Here is a 20,416-nt window from a genome sequence, read left to right as displayed (position 1 = left end):
CATTACTCCTGATGAGTTTTTGTTCATATATCCGGTCTTAGTAAAGGAGAAAATCGGGAAAAAAAATCTGTGGTGTCCGGCATGGTCATACTGGACCTAGTTATGTGTATTTTAAACGAATGTGACATAGAGGACTGTGTATCATCTGCATTCATTCCTGTAACAATATTGTATGGTCAAACAGTAGCGCTTCTACATACACTGGAGCCCTAAAAAATTTAAGAGGGACATAGGTTATGGTTATAATAATTATATAGTGCTCTCATTTTCTGTGGGATTTTTAGTAATAAATATGTTTATACAGCATATATAAATATATAATCTTAATGAATGATAATCACTACGTATGAGCCTTAGCTGTGGTATGTATACTCTGATGATAAGGAATGGGGATTCAAGTTTCCTTCTCCCTAGTTACTTGTATATATACTAGACTGACACCTGTGAATCCGAGACATCACACAGTAAACCATCTATGGGCCTAACAATGTGTGTGATGTCTCGGGTTCGCAGGTTCATGGGTGAACTGAGAGCACCCAGGGATCGAGCTACCGGCCCCTGTAACAGGAGGCTAGGCGCTGTGTCCACTCGACCGCTACTCGTAAACAGTAACAAATTCCCAATCATACCTGATATGAACCCCAAGGTGAAACCACCCGATGAACCCCAATGATACTCGCTACGAATCCAGTGGACTGTAAGACTGTAATGGACCACAAAATGAACCTCTTTATTAATCCGAATTAAATGAAATAATGAAGTAAAGTAACACATCGATGAACCCAAGTAAACTTTACGATTGCTACTCCAAAACTATCCAAAAAGAACCCCATTGAATTAAACTACTACCTCAATGAATCCTACTGTGAAAACACCCGGACAGACAAGTAAAAACTATGGAAACAAATAAATAGAGCAACCATTGAGTAACCCCCCCTCCCCTCCCCATTCTGAACTCATATCCTTGGGACACGCGCTGCACGGGATTGGGAAGGAGGGGGAGGAGAGGAGGAGGCTGTGTAAAGAAACCCGTATGAGGAAGTGACGTATTATAATTAGTCTTTCCGAGAAATTGCAAAAAAAAAATCACAAATAATCACACTTGGCAAGATCACCAATGGAAACAAATCTCTATGATAAAAAGCCATAAACAAGTTTTCGATGAATAAGAAACGTATGTATTTAACACGTATCCTTACACAATTACACATCCAAATATCTATAAATACTGAGATAAATAAACGCGGGGGAAATACGTGATGACTAACACGAACACACACACAGGATGCTCCACCACATCACCCCCCCCCCTCCTCCTCCTTACCCTTGCGAGACAGAGAAATTGGGAGACGGAGGGAGGGGAAATGGGGTCTGCAGCGAGCATAAGCGGGAGGGGAGGGGGGACACGGTGGGAGACTGAAAACAGGGAGGCGACCTCGACTGTGAGAGGTTGGATACACCCATGCTCTCCTCTGTTTCACCTCTCTTAGAAAATAATAAAATATGTATTAAATTCTCTCGAGCAGCTGATTTATGACTTTCTATATATGACTGAATTGTACCGATTATTTTCCCCTGGGTTACCAGACATTAGTTACGACAAAATATATATGGAATATGGTACATTTCTTTGATTTTTTGTTTACATTTTGTCATTTACTTTACTACAGTATATATTAGAAAATAAATAAACTGCAAGTGATGACTTTTCGTGAATCCGGTAAAGAATTAGCAGTTTGGCGTCTGACGCAAGTCTGTAAAACAGTGCTTCCAGGTATGGCGGTTTACCACCAAATTTGGCTCCTTTTATCCAAGTTTGGTGGGGAGATTAAAAAATGGCGGGGTTTTTTGGGGGGTAGTTGGTGGGGGGGTAGGGTCTGGTCAAATTGATTTTTCGAAACTGGACGAAAAAAATTACTAATGTTGAAAAGAAAATTGAACCTCAGAATTTTTATGAGTGTATTGTCAAAATATTTTCAAGCACCTGTGTGTATAAATTAAAGGAATGAGGAAAGAAAAGAGAATGAGTGGCGGAGTGAGTAAAGGAGTAAGGGGGATCGAATGAGGGAGAGAAGCATCGTGAGGTTCTGGGAAGAAAGTGCAGCATGTCGCCAGGATGAATCCTAAAGGCAAGGGTAGGAAGAAATTGTAGAAAGAAGTGAATGAAGGAGAAAGAGGAAGGCAGGTAGTGAGTGAGTGAGTAAGTAAGTACGTAAGTAAGGAAGGAAGGATTGAAGGAAGGAAGGAAGGGGGGAGAGGGAGGGAGGGAGGAGAGAGGGGGACGGCGGGGACGCATCAGTCAGCGCAGTATAGGTCCAGGGAGGTCCCCGCGAGGTTGTATCCAAGGCAGCCAGCCAGCCGCGCTACACTCTCCAAGCTCACCATCAGTCAATAACACCCCAGTCAACCTTTAGCTCTCACTGTTTATGGTGATGTGCGTTATTATGGCGTATCCACATATTGAACGTCCGTGTACAGTGACCATGTTTGTTGTGTTATAGATGGTGAAGAGGCCATGTGTCCTTGGGTGTGGTGATGGGTTTGTGTTGGTTCCTTGTCAGTGGATGTGTCGCATTGCTATTGTCCTGGGTCCAGTGGCGTCCGCGGTGAGTACATTACGGATTTGTTTACATATCAGGGCAATGAGTGCACTGATCCCACCACCACCAGTAATAATATAATGACGTGTTTATTGTAGTTATATATTCATATTTATATATAATAATACTAATAACAATAATAATAATAATAATAATAATAATAATAATAATAATAATAATAATAATAATAATAATAACAATAATAATAATAATAATAATAATAATAATAATAATAATAATAATAATAATAATAATAATAATAAAGTTACATACCTGATCATTACACCAAAATAATGATGTCAACAATGGTGATACATTTATTGCAGATTCACGTGTAGAAATCCATAATATTTAAACAAATGATAATAACTAACATATTTATTTATGATTCCTTGACGAGTAGATTATTTGACGAATTATTCCTGAACACTTTCAAAGAAATATACTGTATTACCTACGTGAAAAGGTTATATATTTCGTTATAATGAAAAAACTGTAATTATGTCTTGCACAAATACAGTAATATCTTACATGTACGTATAAACATTTGTGAATATGCTACATGTGGAAATGTATTTAGAATGATATTGAAAAGAAAGTAGGTAAAGGAGGAAGAGGTAGGGGTAGGAGGGGTAGGAGGGAGAGGAGGAAGAGGTAGGGGTAGGAGGGAGAGGAGGAAGAGGTAGGAGGGAGAGGAGGAGAGGTATGGGGAAGAGGAGGAGGGGGGTTAGTAGAAGGAGGAGGAGGGGGTTCAGTAGGAAGAGGGAGAGGGGTAGGCTTGTGATGAATTCTTATGCAGTAATAATTCTAATGAAGCCCTCATATGACCTGTACGTGTATTATTAATTCTGAATTAATGTAAATATGGTGTTAATATTTATCAACCCAGAGTTTGTTTACTTTAATGATTCTCAAACTTATTTGTGTTTATACTGTAGGTTTGTTATACCTGACCTATATACCTGTTCTATATTTATGCTATACCTGTGCTATACTTATGCTATACCTGTGCTATACTTATGCTATACCTGTGCTATACTTATGCTATACGTGTACGTGTGTCTGTATTGTTGTTTTGGAACTGATGGTCTGAGGTGAAACATTCTCTTTAAATTTTTAGGTTTAAAATGGGACAGATATTGACTTTACTGGCTATTATATTCCGTTTTCAAATTTTCTACGTTATAATGTAGAAATACCTGCAACTATATTAAGTATAAGGCTGTGCCTATGTTGCTCGATTGTAGCAACTCTGTCAAAGTAAACATTGTACTCAATTATGAGAGTGGGTGTTGTTAACACAAGTATAGGCTTTCTGGTGCAGTTGAAGAAGGTGTCAGTCAGGGTCAAAGGTCTTGAACACTTAGCAATATCTGGCATCTACCTCTGAGTTATTCATATATGATTGGGATATACTAATAACACTACTTGTCATCACATATTATGCCTGAACCACAAAATGGGATAAAACTCTCCTTAATACCTAAGATCTTCGGGTACTTACATGTCAAATACTGTCACGTGTTCAAGACTTGACCCCGACTGTACATTGTCAGCTCTAAGGCAAAAGGAAATTTCCTATAAACAATAATACTGATTATTTTTCCGTTCTCTTCATTCGTAAGGTTTGGTAGAGTACACAATCGGAAACTACTAAAAGAAAATAATTCTTTTAATTTCGGCTCTGATGTATTATTATGGAGACGACATGGTTTTCACAAAGTGGGCAGGGCTTTGGACGCGAGGGAAAATGTGTGGTTAAAATATTATAAAAAACAAACAAACATTACTCATACCTTTGGTAACCTGACCTAACCTTTCTTAACGCTAAATAAAACTTTAATTTACAAAAGCTTACTTAATTTCAACTGTTGGAAGAGAATTAAGTGATTCTCTTCTTGTTTATTTGCGTGTTCTAGTACAAACAAGACATGTTTGTGTGTGTATGATAACGACCAGGGTGACCAGATTTAGCGTTTTTTTACTAAATCTAGCATTATGGGATTTTTCAGTTGTATTCTAATTTAGTATTTCCAGAAAGGCAATTATAGGTCATAAAATAAATTGAAATAACCGGAGATTTCATTTCAACTCTAAATTAGAAGTGAGTAAAGTAATTCCTTCCTAATGTAAAATGTAGCAGTTTTTCAAAACCTAGCACTTTTCCGTTTGTTCTGGTCACCTTGAAAATGAGCAAGATACTATTCTTCTACATCACTTCCTGTTATAAGTGGCTTTACTTATCCTCCTTCATCGGTTAGATAAGATAGACTTTTGTAACTTTAGAACTTATATTACGCTGTGAAAGTTAGATGTCAGCTAGGCAAAGGTTCGATTTTTTTTTACCCCACATTTCCCTCTTCTTCAAAGCCCTGCCCACTTATACAAACCATTCTCATCTCTCCATAAATATACATCAGCGTCGAAAATAAATGTCATTCTTTTAAATCATCACCATCAACGGCCTATTTTTGTTAGTAATTTCTGAGTAGGTGCTGGAGTAAATTAGTTGTTGCTGTTTAAGTGATCCAGGTACAGTATATGCTGACGTGTTTTCTTGTGGTTATCAGCATATATATATATATATATATATATATATATATATATATATATATATATATATATATATATATATATATATATATATATATATATATATATATATATATATGAATAAAGACGAAAGCTAAGGTGCTCCGTTGTTTCCCTTTTCCCGTGTGATTTTATCAAGATTTATCTTATCCACGTTTTCATTGTGATCTACATGATATATATATATATATATATATATATATATATATATATATATATATATATATATATATATATATATATATATATATATATATATATATATATATATATATATATATATATATATATATATGGTGAGCCACAAGGCTCCATACATAGGCAAAATGATCACTTTATTATACAATCACTTGTAAGTCACAAAATATGCTCCATGTGGGCACCATTACATCAGCAAGATGGCGCCACCCCATTACGGTACCCGCTGAGTCAGTGGCTGGATCAGCAGTTTCCGGCTCACTGGAATGGCCGCCGTGGTCCCGTTAGGTGGCCTCCGAGGTCCCCAGACCTCACCCTCCTAGATTTTTACTTGTGGGGGCACTTGAAGGCCATGTGATACCAGGTGAAGATACAAAACACGGACCACCTAAAGAAACGCATTCGTGATGCGTATGCGCGCATAACACCAGAATTGTTAGCCCGCGTTTGCCATGAGTGGGAGGAACCCATTCGTATGTGCATTCAGTGTTATGGTGCCCACATGAGCATATTTTGTGACTTACAAGTGATTGTATAATAAAGTGATCATTTTGCCATGTATGGAGCCTTTTGACTCACCCTATATATATATATATATATATATATATATATATATATATATATATATATATATATATATATATATATATATATATATATATATATATATATATATATTTTCACACACACAGAGGGAGGTCGAATGTAGTAAGGTATTTCTTATCTCACACCTGTTCTCACTTGCCAAAGGTCTCACAGTCTCATAACAACACATTTTCTCCCCTAACAGGAGTTGTGAGAACGTCTCCCTCTACCTCAATATACTAAGGCACAGACGTGGAGAATGAAGTGGCCTTGAGACACATAAATAGATGTGTATTAACGTAGCAATATATAAGCACCTGCACCGTGGTAATATTCACCACCCGTGGGAAATAACATACGGTGGAGGGCTTCGCTGTTTACCTGTGGTGGTGGTGACGACGACTTAGAATATTCACATCTACTGAAGATTTTATTTAACTTTATTCATTTGTATCAAGTTATTTAAGTTTACAACAAAAATTCCCCCAAATCGGTTCATGCTGCCGTAATAATGATGTAATGTTTTCCACTCTGTAGTTAGATAAGTATAAAGTATTCTACGATTTTCTTGACTAAACATCTTTACAATGTTAACACTCGATCATATTTTTTCGCCTTTGTCCACTGACCCTCTAGAGGGCAGGAGTTACTCTCAGCTGAATGAAGTCGTCTGGCGTTATCTGGAATAAAATGCCTCGCTGCTTTTCCCTAAAAGGTCAACCTGTTGACCAGTTTTTGTACATGCCCCCCTCCCCCGCTCCTCCAAGCTTAAGGAGGATATTAAATGGCTACTCAGTTATTTTATTATGTTGGTTGGCTGCTTGTCACGACGATATCTCGGGCACTTTTTAACCGTGGGAGCTAAAATTCCGACACTTGAACACAATTTTGACCAAGAGCTTTGGCGAAGACGATTAATTATTCATTTTGTTGATGGCAGGATGTGGGTAGAATGTAAAACATACCGTCACTTGTTTTCATATTTCTCACTTTGCCATAAAAACATTACACATTTTTGTACTGAAACCAGACATCGTGATGATAGCGAATATTTACCGAGACAACAGACAAACAGAAATTAGTGAGAGTCTGCCCTATCATTCTCTAAGTTATATGCTCGGTGCTTGTTCACTTTACACATATGCAGATAGAGATAGAGAGAGGGAGAAAGAGAGAGAAACTCTACGGGTAGGATGTGTCAATTTCAGAAATTGATTTTTATGAAAACGGCAGGTGATAATTCTGTAGATTTATGTGTAAGAAGCTCAGAAATACCTATAATTTCAAGATTGGATATCATTTAGCTACATCTATTTGACTTTGAAGTTTTCGCATTGGTGCACTGTAGTACGTGTTTAGGTAGATAGATCATTTCTGCAGCATTTGTACGTTTGTCCAGCAACAGAGATCGCCCTAATCTTGCATAATTGTATGTGTGCATATTGTGCAAGTTTGCGCAATACACAGTCACTCATTTGTACGTAGTCTGTGAGGAGGGAGGAGGAGGAGGAGGAAAGGAGGGCTTCTCTGCAGGAGGAAGCTGAAGACATAATGGAGGGTGGGAGGAATGATGGCGAGGAGTTCACTGTTCCAGAGCCTGAACCTGGTCCTGCACATAAGATGAAATACAACACAGAGAACATCACGAACATTGCTCTGGCCAGAATAAGGCACCACACTGGCCTGAGAGAGGCAGCAGAGATTGCTATAGCTGCCTGGATTGATGATGGCACCATCACAGAGGATGACACTCACCTGGTGATAAATCACAACAAGTTGAGGAGGGCACAGTCGAAGGTGATGACTGAACTGAACCAGGAGTTTGAGAGGGAGTTAGGGGAGACTGGGATCAGCTGCATTTTGTTTGATGACACTAAAGCAATGATGGTGGCAGTGAGCAGTAACAGGCTGTTCCCTGGCATGATCAAGGAGGAGTATTACTCTGTATGCAGTGAGCCAGGGAGATACCTGTGGCACTTTGTTCCTGAGGAGGCGACAGAGGAGAGAACGCATGCAGGTGTGATTGCAGACAATCTGGTGGACTGGCTGAGGGAGAGAGGAGCTGATCAGTCCCTCCAGTCAATATTAGGGGACTCCTCTAATGTAAACACTGGGTGGGAGGGAGGAGTAATGCACTATGTGGAGGTCAAGCTGGACAAGAGGCTAGTCTAGCTAGTATGTGACCTCCATACAGGGGAGTTGAGTCTGAGACACCTCATCATCAGCTTGGATGGCCCTACACTCGGCAACAACAGGTGGAGTAGCAAGATTGGCGAGATGCTGGACACTGCTACAGAGCTGGAGATAGATCTCAAGTTTGCCAAGATCTGTATGGGGCCTCCTCTGGTCCAGCTGAGTGAAGAGGTTGTGAGTGACCTCTCTACAGACCAGTCCTCTGGCTACAGGATTGCCCAGGCCATCAGGACTGGAGAGCTGCCCCACACTTGACCTTGCTGGAAATTGGACCAGTCTTTCACAGCAGGTGGCTGACAACTGCACTGAGGATGTGCAGACTGTGGGTGTCTAAACATGGACTGAATGGGAAGCACAAGAAGAATCTCAAGTTAATAGTGGAGTTGATAATGGAGGTGTACTTGCCTAACTGGTACAACATCAAATTCAACCACAGCTGGGTGGAGGGGCCCAGGCACATTTTGTACCAGCTGGAGCTGCTGAGAAGTCAGAAGAAGAAGGTATTGGACACAGTGATGCCCACTGTGAGGAGGTCAGCCTGGTCGAGGCTGTGTTGCAGGCCATGCTGTGCAGTGAGGTGGAGGATGAGGAGAGAGGCAGTGGACAGGATACTGGCGTTGAGGGGGGAGGGAGATGAGGAGACACAGGTTGGTGACAACTTTGTCAGGCCCTGGAGAACTGACATAAACCCAGATGCCACCAAGCTGTCAGAGCTGATAGACTGGACCACTATGGTCACTGAACCTCCCCTCACCTGTTCCCTCACCACAGCTCAAGTCAAGCAGTTTGTGCACAGGCCTATGGAGGTGACCGAACTGGCCTTCACATACTCAGAGTGCCCGTGTCTACAGTCACGAGACAAGGAATGGGATAATCAAGTCCCAATTGGTGAGCAGACTTCTGATGTCTAAGAACAGGAGCAAGCAGGACCTGGCCTCTCTCACCAAGTTCAAGAGGTGAATAGTATAGTATGTGAGCATATGTCTGTGCGTGTGTGTACGTGTCTGTACATAGTGTCACGCTTTTGTATATCGCGTTTGCAACAGTAGAGTCAGTCGTTGTAATACAGAGGTTCCGTGTTTGACTTGTGTTCTTGCTCGCGATCATAACTACAAAGAGGAAAGCAAAAAACCTCGATACCTATTGTCAGACATTACTAAATAAAACTGCAAATACAATTTTCCAGTGTCTCATTTCAGTACAATGGTGATAGATAGCAACAGGAATATTGAACATTTTGGGCTTAAAACCCCAAATTTACAATGGAAATTGATGTAGGTAGGACACCTCCAATCTCAAAATCAAGGTTATTCCTGAAATCTACACATAAAAAAAATGCATCATTTGATGACCCGCCGTCAGAAAAATTCCTAAAGTTGCACTTAGACCCTTGAAATTGACACACACCCTAGGGCGTGGGGTGGGGTGTCTGCTGCACAAAATCGGTTTCTCTCAATCTATGTGAGTCTTGGGAGGTTCCATTCAGATAAAGGTCGTACCAGCTGATGATACCTGGTCGTTCCCTACAGTATACGATGTTGTTGCCCCCAGAACCCACTTTAATCACGTCATGGCCTTGGGATGAGTTTGAAGCAAATTTTGAAGAGTTGGGATGAGATTTAAGTCAATTTTTAATAGTTTTGGTGAAAAGGGGAGTTAGATTAAGTGAGAAAGAGAGGGATGAGAGGTGTCTGAACGTGAGAGTGAGAGAGGGAGTAAGAGAGTGAGAGCACGGTAGTGAGAATAAGGGAATGAGAGTGGGTAAACAAGTGAGAGTAAATAAAGGCGAGACTGAGAGAGTGAATGTGGAAATGAGGGAGAGAGTGAGTATGAAGAGTGAGAGTGACTGACGGACTGAGAGTGAGGTTAAGAGTTGACAGTGAGATGAGATCAAGAGTGAGAGTGAAGTCCGGATGGAGAGAGTGAGAGTCAAGTCGTAAGTGAGAAAGAGTGAGTGAGGGAATTCTTCAGCTCTCACCCTCTACATTAACTTTATTGTTTGTATCCGGCCATTACTCCCTCACCCGTACCCCTTTCTCTCACCCCCCTCCTTATTCTCCCTTAATCTGCGCCTTACCCTCCCTTAATCTGCTCCTTACCCTCCCTTACCTCCCTCCTTTCTCTCCCTTACCCTCCCCCCTTACTCTCCCTTACCATCCCTCCTTACTCACCCTTACCATCCCTCCTTACTCACCCTTACCATCCCTCTCTACTCTCCCTTACCCTCCCTCTCTACTCTCCCTTACCCTCCTTCTTTACTATCTTTACTCTCCCTTACCGTCCCTCCTTACTCTCACCTCCTCCCTTACTCTGCCCACCATCCCTCTCTACTCTCCTTACCCTCCCTCTGCTCTCTTACCCTCCTTCTTTACTATCCTTACTCTCCCTTACCATCCTCCCTTACTCTCATACCCTCCCTCTTTACTCTCCACTTACCCTCCTTCCTTACTATCCCCACCTTACTCTCCTTTACCTCCTCTTCTCTCTCCCTTACCATCCTTCCTCCCACTATCCCCACCTTACTCTCTTCACCTCCCCTCTTTACTCTCCTTACCATCCTCCTTACCCTAACCACCTTACTCTCCTTTACCTCCCTCCCTTACTCTCCTTACCTCCCCTTACTCTCCCCTTACCCTCCATCGCTACTTACCCTTATCCTCCCTCCTTACTCACCCTTACCATCCCTCTTTACTCTTCCTTGCCTTTCACCAAGTCTCCTTTTCCTCCTCATACTCCCCTTACCTGACTCCTTACTCCAAACTTACCCTCCTCGCCACTGTCCCTTATCCTCCTCCTCCTCATACCCTCTTACTCTCCCTTACCCTCATGTCCCCATCCTTACTCTCTCCTCTCCCCTTTAATCTCTATTACCCTCCTCCTTGCTTTCCATTCTTACTGTCCCTTACCCACGCCTCCTTATTGTCCATACCCTCCACCTCTCCCTTACCCCCTTACCCCCTCTTCTGTAATCTCCCTTACCCTTCCTCCTTTACCCTTCCCCCTTAATCTCCTTACCCTTCCTCCTTTACCCTTCCCCTTAATCTCCCTTACCCTTCCTCCTTTACCCCTTCCCCCTTAATCTCCTTACCTTCCCCTTAATCTCCCGCCACCTTCCTCCTTTACCCTTCACCTTATTCTCCTTACCCTTTATAATCTCCCTTACCCTTCCTCCTTTACCCTTCCCCTTAATCTCCTTACCCTTCCTCCCTTACCCTCCCCCCTTAATCTCCCTTACCCTTCCTCCTTTACCCTTCCCCCTTAATCTCCCTTATCTTCCTCCCCCCTTAATCTCCCTTACCCTTCCTCCTTTACCCTTCCCCCTTAATCTCCCTTACCCTTCCTCCTTTACCCTTCCCCCCTTAATCTCCCTTACCCTCCCATTATTCTGATGTAAATCTTGTCAAAAGGGTTGTAAGCGTTACAAATATAAGACCCTGTACAACAGCAGCAGCTTCACAAACAAGTCCGAGTAATAACAACTGTTAATTGTTTATTGTTTTACGTATTGAAAAAGTCCTTCCATCCTCTTCATCCTTCAATAAAAGGCTTTATTCCTCTTATTTGTTTTTTTTTAACACCGGAGCTATATGCACATATTGCCTGAATATTGTCTGGTCTTTTCACGAGCATAAGGTTACCAGTCATTTTGTAAAACGGACAATATTCTTTTATGTTTGTAAAATGGTCGGGTTTTTACTTTGTTTGCAAATTGACCGGTGTGTGTGTGTGTGTGTGTGTGTGTGTGTGTGTGTGTGTGTGTGTGTGTGTGTGTGTGTGTGTGTGTGTGTGTGTGTGTGTGTGTGTGTGTGTGTGTGTGTAACAAGAGAAGGTGTTTTAGTCTATCTCCATTAAACAACACCTCAAACTCTCCAATATTATAAATTAATTTATAATATTGGAATTAGTTAATTTTACCGCCACACCACCCCGTTAAGTACTGTACTGCGGTGTCCCTCAGGACTCATTTAGTTTAAAAGTCGGGTTGAAACACGACGACCCTCTTCAAGGGAAGATGTTGTTTAATAATACGGGCGTTACTTTTGGCGTTGGGAATTACGGAGAAGAATACCGTGTCTTCCATGTGCAGTGTGTACAGTATGTACAGTATATGTGAGTGTGACACGTGTGTGCACATGTCTGTGAATGTGACACGTGCATGTATGTGTCTTTGTGAGTGTAACACGTGGGTCTTACGCTTCCGCCAGACGGTAAGTGGATCTACTTAAACAATCATCTTATATAACTGAGACTGTCCGCTGAGTGAATTGTTGCGTGCAGCGATTCACTTCCCGATGGAGGGCGGGTAAGTTGTTGGTTCAGATAACCCCCATCTCTCTCTCTCTCTCTCTCTCTCTCTCTCTCTCTCTCTCAAACGATCTTGATTTCCACCTTCGAAAGTCGGGAGTACAGGAAATTCACGCCAGGCGAGGGTTGGCTGTCAATAAGTGTAAACAGCGCGGGTCACGGGTAGTGAGGTACGCCACATATAATTTCAACACACAATTCTAATATGATCTGAAGATACCTGTCTTAAAGGGCTCCAACACGCAAAGGACTAAACCATATATAATTACGCTGCCACAACCATGAGTAACCACACTCCCAAAACCATGCGTAACCACACTACCACAACCCTGCGTAACCACACTAACACAACCATGCGTAACCACACTACCACAACCCTGCGTAACCACACTACCACAACCATGCGTAGTCACACTACTACAACCATGCATAACCACACTACCAAAACCATACATAACCACACTACCACAACCAAGCATAACCACACTACCGAAACCATACATAACCACACTACCACAACCAAGCATAACCACACCACCATAGCCATGTGTAACTAGGATGCCGTGCAACTTGTAAGTGTTGTGGCCGCATGCACTATACAGTTAACAGGTCCTCACTTACCGAGGACAGAAAGATCGTGAGGAACATTAACCTTATTAGGATCGTCATAAAAAGAACGCAGAGGCGACCATATACACGTTATCACCTCAATAAAGGCTTACGTAATGGTCTAGGGATGTGGTACATAGGGGTGGTGTGTGTGTGTGTGTGTGTGTGTGTGTGTGTGTGTGTGTGTGTGTGTGTGCCCATAAGCGTGGCGTGTGGTTAACGTTAGCACCATTGCTCCTTAACTGGATAATTTGCTTCACATTAACCGCAGTTAGTGGAAACTTCACGAGTATGTGTGACTGAGCCCCCTCACATGTGCAGCCTCTCACCCACTCATGCTTCCACTCACCCACTCACTCAATGTCTTACGCACTCATTCACTCACACACTCATTCTATCGTGCACTCACTTATTCACTCAATTCATTCAGGTTGGTAAGGTGAAATTGTTTCGTGTCGCTAGTCCTCAAGGTTACTCAAACACATACAGTAGTCCACCGGACCCATTCCATATCTATGATCGGATCTCTCTCTCTCTCTCTGACCATTATGTTTGATTTAATGTATCATGTAACATCTCCAACTGATTGAGCCCAGGTGATAAATATCATACTTGTTAAAGAACATGATGCTGCCCTCAGGGTAGGCAAGTCCACTGCTCCTGGTATATCTTTATGACATATCCCTGGCAGTCTCTTTCTTGAATAACTTAATCAGAGCATTTTAATATGAGCACTACCCTCCTTAACAGGAGGGCTGAAGATATAAGACCTGTATCTTGTATTTGCCTGGTCTTTATTTAATAGCAAGAGCTACCTGTACCCTAGCTTGCATGGTTTCACTATATAGTAAGTGTCCATATTTGTATGACCCTGATTTAGCTGCCCTTTCTAAGAGCAAATACAGTAAATCCATTGTCCCCAAAGCAGCCTTTGACAACAGGAGGTTAAAATGGATGATGGTGATGTTTCTAAAAGTAGATTTTCAGCAAGGGTTATGGTTCTTGGCACATTATAAGGGGGAGTTTTTAGTCCCTCCTTGTTAATGGGTTTTCCACTGTCTGCCTGCAGGTTGTGCCAAACGAACCGAACAATGTAGCCATTAGTTATGTGGATGACATCCTCATCCAAATGCAGGGTTTAAAAAAAATCATTACTAATCGTGTCCTCAGAATATTTACTGAGCTTGGTCTTATTATTTGTGATAAGAAAAGCAAATTGAAAAAAAATAGACGATATCCCAGACGCAGAGGCACTGACAATGAAGGTACAGTCGGGGACAAAAGTTCGCTCCCTGTGGTGAAACTGAGTCACGGGAATGAGTCTCCGAACTGACTTACCCTGACTGTTCCATCTCATTTGGGGTCGACGCTGCTTTATTTTGGGCGGGTGCGAACTTTTGACCCCGACTGTACCTCCTAGCATACTGTACACCGTACTGGGCGCTCTATACCCTGATGTAGAGGTCGATGCAGAGAGAGGCGTGATATCATCAGAGCTGTTGGTAATTGTAACCCAAACTATGTTGCCAACATTGGCATTATAGTGTGGTGGTAGTAACACAGTTTTCTCTCTACCACAGACAGATGGGGTGGCTAACAACAGCGGTGGTTGTGGTTATAGTGTGTCTCCTGCCGGGACCATTCACTCTAACACACGCTGCTCAACTCAAAGGTATGTTCTTCCTCCTTCACACGCCCACATGATTGCGTCTTTTATTACTTATATTACCTGGCGGACATGTATCACTCACTCTTGCATCTACATTAACTCACCACCTCACAGAACATACAGGGGTATATGTATAACTAATTATTTTTTAATTCATGCTACCTCATATCCACCTCAAAGTACGTCAATCTCATTCGCAAGCTCATCCATAGGAACATAATAATAGAGGAAACTGCAGAGGGTCTATCGGTCTTTAACCAATACAGTAGACATTTGTTAACAGGGTGTGTAGCCAATCATAAAGGAGCGTGTCACGTGTTACAGAGTGCAGGCTGCAGGAGGCTGGAGTCTACGTGACCATTAGTGCCGAGGCTATATTCGTCAATAACGACACTACAGCTCTGCGATGGGTCGAAGTCAACTGGTATGGTGTGAGCGATGCACAAGAGGGGGACTGGGTGGGTCTTTGGGACCACGACCCCGCCGGCTCTTTGGATGACAGTCTGATTCAGGAAATAGTCTCTGGTGCTGATGGTGTGCTGAGGACTAGCGAGACCTGGGATGACAGCCTTATTCCCTCCTCACTGGAGAACACGACAGACTCCTGTCTGCCGTACTGGGCTGGCTACGTGCGTAACGGTGCCCTGTTACACTCGGCGTGCTTAATGTTGAGACCGCACTGGCTGTCAACACAACGACCACACTTATCAGCAACGCGGCTGACTAAAGTTGCAATACCGGGTACACATGACGCCGGCGCCTCAGGGTACTTTGGCTTGGCAATTATCGGTAGCTTGGTGGGTCGGTGGACGTTCACGCAGGACCAAAGCTTATGGCAGCAGCTGGTGCTCGGGGTTCGCTACATGGACATGAGGATCGCTTACTACCCTAATACCGTGGAAAAATTTTTCGTTAACCACGACCAGGTTCGCATCGCTCCTCTACAGCCTTACATCGACAACGTGGTGGCCTTCATGACTCAAACGGAAGAAATCGTCATATTCGATATCCACAAACTACCACACGGTTTCGACGGGTATCCTGAACGTCACCAGGAATTGATTGCATTGCTCGAATTCAGCTTTCAGGAGTGGATGGCACCAAAGAACTTGGGACCAGATCCTACGATGGGCGAATTGTGGGAGAGCGGATCACGCCTGATTGTGACCTACCCCTCGTCAGAAGGATCTCTTTCTCCTTACTTATGGAACAATGTGTACCATCTTTGGGGGGACGTTAACACCCTGGGAGACCTGGAGGCTTACCTATACAAGGGCATCCCCCAGCAGACTGACCGAGGCTCCTTGTGGTCGGTCATGGCAGAGTTCACACCAACAGCGATTGATGTGGCATTCAACCACTGGGGAGGTCTGAGGGGCGCGGCAACCATCACCAACACTCCTGTCACCTGCTGGTTCCGACAGGACTGGTGGGACCAAGTCAACATCGTTGCCATGGACTATATCCCTGCCTCAGACGTCGTCTCTGTTGCCGTGGAAGCCAACAAGTTACGTGGTGGGTTTTGTGGGCGGACGACTCGCATCTCACGCTCTGGTTCCTCCTCTGGAGCTGAACTAGTTGCCCCAAGTAAGTTTCGATTCTATAAAGCACTGGACAAGTAACCATTGATAAAATTGTGAATTTCAGCCTCATGATATTTGAATAATTTGGACCTAACTTAACAATTCGTAAATAGTCAAACTTTTAACACCTAATGTAAATATGCTACAATTAGCATGTGCAGCTGGACGCAGGGGATTTAACGCTTTAGCAACGGTTATCTGTGTTTTAACAGCGTCATAATCACTTTGTTTAATATACACTATATGACCATTGACATATCCTTATACATCAAATATTGTTTAGTTGTTATTTTGTATATGTGCAGCAATACTTTTACTTACCACTTATTGATCTATAACAGTGGTGTCGGCAGGTGAAGCTCGCGTGTGGCTGTGGGTGTCTGCGCTGGCCTCAGCCTCCTCTGATGGCCAAACGACACAACGACAAATGGAGATCAATTGGGAGGTGACGGAAGTACACGAAGGAGACTGGGTGGGCTTGTTTGACCACGAGCCCACACAAGACTGGTTAACACCCCTACAACAAGCAGTACCGGAGGCTACCACCAGCCACTACCTCACCAACTACACCTTCCCCTTTCTACCCATTCACGCAAATATGACAGAAGGATCTTGTTTAGGCTGGTGGGCAGCTTACGTGCGTAATGACCGCCTCATCGCTACGGACTGTATCAAAATTCATCCTGGGTGGATGTCTTCTCTCTCGGAGCAGCTCAGTGGAGTAGCACTGCGCGATCTCGTGATTCCTGGCGTGCACGACTCTGGTACTTACACACCTTACACCTCGTCGTCCGACAATTCGTTGCTCAAATACGCAATTACTCAAGACGAAAGTATATACAATCAACTAGTTTTCGGACAGCGTTACATCGACCTTCGTGTTGGTTACTTCACAGGAGACCCAGAGGAACCGTACTGGGTAGTGCATGGCCTGACGGTGTGGCGACCCTTTACCGATGTCCTGCGTCAACTGAGAGACTTTATACAGGACACCGGGGAGGTGGTGCTGGTGGAGGTGGGGGGTTTTACCTTCTTCGAGACAAGTGAGGAGCATGAGGGATGTATTGACCTCATCACACGGGAGTTGGGAGACCTGATGGCTCCCAGTAGCCACGGCTGGGATACTCCTCTTGGTGACCTGCTACAGTCACCTTCCAGTCTCATTGTTACTTATAATCACCAAGAGGCAAATGGCAGCCCGATCTTTTGGCCAAATATGAGCGGCAGATGGGCAAATGCACAGACGCTAACAGGTCTGGAAGAATACATGGTTCGAGTGTTTGAGAGTGAGGGTCCGCCGTCTCGTCCTTGGACCCTGAGCGGCCAGCTGACTCCCCTGGCTGAGGATGTTATCCTCGATGACCTTGGCAGCCTTAGGGTCATGGCAGACGAGGTTAACCGAAACGTGACCTCGTGGCTTCGGCTCAGATGGTGGGACCAGATAAATATTATCTCATGTGACTTCACCTTATCAGCCGGCTACGTGGAGGTAGCCATAGAAGTCAACCTCAAGCGTGCTTCTCTGACACAAGTTTGAGGAAGTGTTGAATATAAGTTAATTTTGTGTTTGCACAAAAGTAACTTCCACTCTGTATTGTTATTGTTATAATCATTATTGTTATTATCGTTATGATAAAGATGTTAGTCAGGGTTGTACGTTTTATAATGTTTGGGTTTCTTAAAGTCTTTGGGATTTTCGCTAACACATTTGTTTCACTGCAAAAGATGCAAATCCGCAATGGAACAAGATAAAATCAATGATAAATTTACATAAGCAGCAACTAGGTTGTGTCTGGTAGAAGAATGTTCAATGTGTTGTATTAATATTTTCGGGGCCATAAATTTAGGCAATTTATATATCGATTTGTGGTTCTATCTTGCTAAGATCAGACAGCTGTGAGGCCCATAGTCCAGATGGCCTGTTAGTGGCAATGCGGACACAGCACATTACATATTTAGCCTTTCGTTGCACAAAGAGACAGGGTGACTGGTGTTGTTCTTGACGGTCGGCGTGGTGGGAGGACTACGTACAGTCGGCCACTGGAATAAGTATACACACTGTAGCTATAAGGTCCAAAAATTGTCTGGTAACGTTGAAACTGCGCATCCAGACGCATGATGAAACTCAGCTCCCCCCACCTGCTATCTCCAACTATTTTCTGTTTCCCTTTCCATAGTCTTCGATTTACTCCTCTTCCTTCCTTTATTAATCCAAACATTAGTAAAACAAAAGTAGGGTAAGAGAAAAAGTGGGGGAGGAGGAGGAAGCTGTACAATAACTGCAATCCCATTCGGCAACAAGTTTACTACCATTGGATACAATATATTACTTGTAATATAAACACAAGACACTAGTAAAACATTCACAACAAATGTATTTATAACATATATGTAGGAATAAAACGTAAATTACAGGTCATTTTGTCTGTTCTGTTCAGGGCAGTGTTACCAGATATTTTGTCTCAAACACGAACCGTAGGTGTATACTTATTCTTGTGGCCGACTGTACCTCAAGGACATCATGAATACAGGTATATAAGTCGATTCTTCCAAGGAGTCCATGAATGAAGAGTCAGAGTAGGAGCTGCCCATGTCCTTAATATTAGGGGCTGGCAGAAGGATGATACTGCACGGTGCTGATCAAGCGCCCGAACAGCTAGTAAGTTGATAAGTGGTGAAAATGATAAAACAAATGAAAAAACAAAAATACATATTAACACAACCAATGGCCCCTCCGGCACTTTCCCCCTTTCATCATATAAATCTCGAAGGGTAAATATGAGCTCCACGTGTTCTTTGAGATGCGAGAGGGTACCCAATAAACTAGCCCCCGTGCCTGTGTGTATAAAAAAGAAAAAAAGAATCAGAAACAGCCCTTCCCTACCTGTACATTGAAACTCGTACAATCCCTGTGTCTATAGGTTAATTTTACTCTTTGAGACTTTATTGCACGTGTGAACTTGAATGACACCTACATTGAGACTCTTTTATCACCTTCATTCACTTCTTGATCTTCACATTCGAGGTGGTGAGGTAGACAGTATTGTGGGGACATTAATTAAGGTCTGGTTTAGTTAGTGTGTTACTTTAGACCAGTTTTAGCCTCGAATGAACAGTTCACCATCCAGAATTTGATGTTTTGCTCTTGATGTAAAAATATGAACATGAAGGAAGAAATATTTCCCTTCCTGTGTCATTGAAAATATTCGGTTATCGCTCTTTTAAATTCATTCTCTGTTGTTTGTAATTTTTCCTAAACCAACGGGAAGGAGTAAACCACCAAGCAGGCCAATATGAGAATATACCAGCAGTTAATCTAATAGGAGAGAATAAACCAGTAGTTAAACCATTAGGATAAAATAAGCCAGTATTTAAACTAATATATAATAAATCATCACCTAAACCAATAGCAGAGAATAAAGTAACAGTTAAACCAACAGGAGAGAATAAACCAGCAGTTAAACCAACAGGAAAATATACCAGCACTTAAACCAATAGAAGAAAATAAATCAGCAGTTAAACCATTAGGAGAGAATAAACCAGCAGTTATATCAACATAATAAACCAGCAGTCAAACCATCAAGAGATAATAAACCAGCAATTAAACCAATAGGAGAGAATAGACCAGCAGTTAAACATACAGGCGGGGATAAACTAACAGTTAAACCAATAGGAGAGAATAAACCAGCAATTAAACTGTAAATATGCCATGATTTTAGAGTGAAATATATTGTACTTTTGTGAAATTAGGAAGTCTTGCCAAAAAGCCTAAATATTTCCTACCAAGCGAGTGCCCGGGAAAGGCCTGGGGCGTGAGCCTATCGCAGTGACCTGTGGGTGTGACATCATAGGCATAATTGTGCTAATTGGCTGGAAGCTAAAGTGACCCTAGCACAGAGTGTGGTCGATTTTCAAACTCAGAGTCTGGTTAGAGTTGGTAAACTGCAGATGTGCGTGGGTCGGCAGGTCTTCAGCATGACGAGACATATCTCTAAGTAAGAACACTTAAGGTTTTATCCGTTTCCTGAAATGTATTTTATTTCATGTGACTCCAGGTTAACTAGCTAGAAAAATAGGGTTAT

General features: G+C 42.6%; 1 protein-coding gene across 1 annotated transcript in view; it reads left to right on the top strand.

Annotated features, from left to right (window-relative positions):
- Positions 1-2,319: 2,319 nt before the first annotated feature.
- LOC121876511 overlaps positions 2,320-20,416 on the top strand; it is a 46,956-nt gene continuing 28,859 nt past the window's right edge. Inside the window, exons 1-2 of the mRNA XM_042381655.1 lie at positions 2,320-2,434; positions 14,663-14,754. Coding sequence (XP_042237589.1) covers positions 2,427-2,434; positions 14,663-14,754 — 100 coding nt within the window. The 5' untranslated portion in view covers positions 2,320-2,426. The remainder of the gene's footprint in view (positions 2,435-14,662; positions 14,755-20,416) is intronic.

The sequence above is a fragment of the Homarus americanus genome, unplaced genomic scaffold (genome assembly GCF_018991925.1).
Source record: "Homarus americanus isolate GMGI-L3 unplaced genomic scaffold, GMGI_Hamer_2.0 scaffold20283, whole genome shotgun sequence".
Lineage (NCBI taxonomy): Eukaryota > Metazoa > Arthropoda > Malacostraca > Decapoda > Nephropidae > Homarus > Homarus americanus.
Note: the sequence above shows the minus strand (reverse complement) of the source record. Positions and strands in the feature narration are given on the sequence as shown.